Source organism: Portunus trituberculatus, chromosome 1, assembly GCF_017591435.1.
Source record: "Portunus trituberculatus isolate SZX2019 chromosome 1, ASM1759143v1, whole genome shotgun sequence".
Lineage (NCBI taxonomy): Eukaryota > Metazoa > Arthropoda > Malacostraca > Decapoda > Portunidae > Portunus > Portunus trituberculatus.
In genome coordinates this window covers 3940248-3942747 of record NC_059255.1, presented here as the reverse complement: position 1 = coordinate 3942747, position 2500 = coordinate 3940248, and the positions used below count along the sequence as shown (strand labels likewise).

The following is a 2500-nucleotide window of genomic DNA, read 5'->3' as shown; positions in this document are numbered from 1 at the left end:
GATTAAGGAATCTCTCTGTTTGTGTGTGTGTGTGTGTGTGTGTGTGTGTGTGTGTGTGTGTGTGTGTGTGTGTGTGTGTGTGTGTGTGTGTGTGTGTGTGTGTGTGTGTGTGTGTGTGTGTTCGTTAGACACACTCATAGAAACTTGGTGAAAATATTAACACGTGTATTTGTTTGATTTTATTTGATTTTATTAAGACACGTGTAAAGATAAGAGAAGGAGGAGGAGGAGGAGGAGGAGGAGGAGGAGGAGGAGGAGAGAATATTATGAGAAGAAAAAGGTAATATTTCTTCTCTTCCTCCTCTTTTACTTCTTCTTCTTCTTCTTCTTCTTCTTCTTCTTCTTCTTCTTCTTCTTCTTCTTCTTCTTCTTCTTCTTCTTCTTCTTCTCCTCCTCCTCCTCCTCCTCCTCCTCCTCCTCCTCCTCCTCCTCCTCCTCCTCCTCCTCCTCCTCTTTTACTTCTTTTTTTTTTTTTTCTTCTTCTTCTTCCTCCTCCTCCTCCTCCTCCTCCTCCTCCTCCTCCTCCTCCTCCTCCTCCTCCTCCTGCTCTTCCTCCTCCTCCTCCTCTTTTACTTCTTCTTCTTCTTCTTCTTCTTCTTCTTCTTCTTCTTCTTCTTCTTCTTCTTCTTCTTCTTCTTCTTCTTCTTCTCCTCCTCCTCCTCCTCCTCCTCCTCCTCCTCCTGTTGTTGTTGCATTTAGTATATTGGTGTGTGTTTTGCCAATTGCATCTCCATTACAATCGATTACATTTATCATTACATTACTAGTTACATAGATTTATTGTTATTGTTATTTATTGCTATCGATTACACTTATTACATTTGTAGTTACTTTGAATTATTTTTGTCGATTACATATATATAATTACATTTCTTATTATATGACTAATTACATTTTTTTACGTTTTTTTTTTACATCAATTACATTTTTTATTACAATCGATTACATTTTTTATTACATAACTTTACAATCTACATTTCTGATTACATTATTTTTGTAGTAGTAGTAGTGGTGGTAGTAGTAGTAGTAGTAGTAGTAGTAGTAGTAGTAGTAGTAGTAGTTGTTGTTGTTGTTGTTGTGGTAGTAGTAGTAATAGATCAGAAAATAACCGGTTTGGGGTTGAGAGAGAGAGAGAGAGAGAGAGAGAGAGAGAGTCTGTATATCATTAATTATAAAGTGATAATATATGACACATGCCTAGTAACACTCTCTCTCTCTCTCTCTCTCTCTCTCTCTCTCTCTCTCTCTCTCTCTCCTAATGTCATGCACTAATTGTTCTTTCTATAATTGGGTTTATCTTATCAATCCTCCTCCTCCTCCTCCTCCTCCTCCTCCTCCTCCTCCTCCTCCTCCTCCTCCTCCTCCTCCTCCTCCTCCTCCTCCTCCTCCAAGTGAAGTAGTCCCTCATGAAATGTTCAAAGAAAACGCAGCCTCCTCATTGAGTGTGATAGAAAACGTGTAGTTAGGATGGTTCACTGGTGTAGTCTGTGTTGTGTGGGTGTGTTGGGAGCAGGACGATTCACACACCAGGCCTGCTGGGGAGGGAGGCTGGAGGGCTGCTGAAGGAGGAGGACACTCAGTGAGTGTTGGGTCTAAACAAGTGTGTGTGTTGTTCCAGACACCGCTGCTGCTGCTGCTGCTGCTATTGGTGCCATAGCGCCCCCCAACCTCCTCTACAACGACCACCCCCGCCACCACCATCCCCCCCACGGCCCCGGGCAGGCAGGATGGTGTGAGCGCCTGCCCCGCCGCGCCGTGCCCCGCGACACCGCCGTCTGCCGCCACCATGCTGTGGACGGACCAGCCCCTGGCGGAGGTGGTGGGCCCCGTGCCCCGCCGCCGCGCCTACAGTGATGTGCCGCGCCGCCCCTCACTACTGTGCCGCCAGCGCTCCGGCTCGCCCCCCGTGGCCAACCCTTGCCCCCGCCCCGGAGAGTCGCTCAAGGGCGGCCTCTTCGCCGGGGTGGTGGTGGGCAGCCCTCTGGGGTGCGGCCCCCTCAATGGTACCGCCCTGCCCCTGTCCGGCGTGGGCCCGCCCCTGGGCACCAGTCCCCCTACCCCCACCACGCCCCCTGAGTATATCGGCCCTATGAGGAGACCCAGGCTGCCCTCCGCCTCAGAAGCCCCCACCGTGGCGCCCATCCCAGAGAACCTGCCACTGCCCGACACCCCGCCCCGCCCCGCACTGCTGCCCGTGAGTACTGACCCTGTGTGTGTGTGTGTGTGTGTGTGTGTGTGTGTGTGTGTGTGTGTGTGTGTGTGTGTGTGTGACAGGCAGGCTGACTGTAGGCTGACAAGTAAAGAGGCTGCTGATACACACGCAGACACAAACAGTACACTACACAGGTGGACACACACACACACACACACACACACACACACACACACACACACACACGGTAGCTCAGTGGTTAGAGCGCTGGCTTCACAAGCCAGAGGACCAGCAGGGTTCAATTCCCCAGCCAGGTGGAGATATTTGGGTGTGTCTCCTTTCACGTGT

The 2500-nt window shown here is 49.8% G+C and overlaps 1 protein-coding gene across 7 annotated transcripts in view; it reads left to right on the top strand.

Moving 5' to 3' along the window:
• The window catches only part of LOC123509003 (5'-AMP-activated protein kinase subunit gamma-2-like), a 120297-nt gene that overhangs the window by 11365 nt on the left and 106432 nt on the right, over window positions 1–2500 (top strand). For all 7 annotated transcript variants that reach the window (XM_045263295.1, XM_045263221.1, XM_045263682.1 and 4 more), the window contains exon 2: window positions 1619–2194. In XM_045263295.1, the coding sequence (XP_045119230.1) occupies window positions 1787–2194 (408 nt within the window). In that variant the 5' untranslated portion in view covers window positions 1619–1786. The remainder of the gene's footprint in view (window positions 1–1618; window positions 2195–2500) is intronic.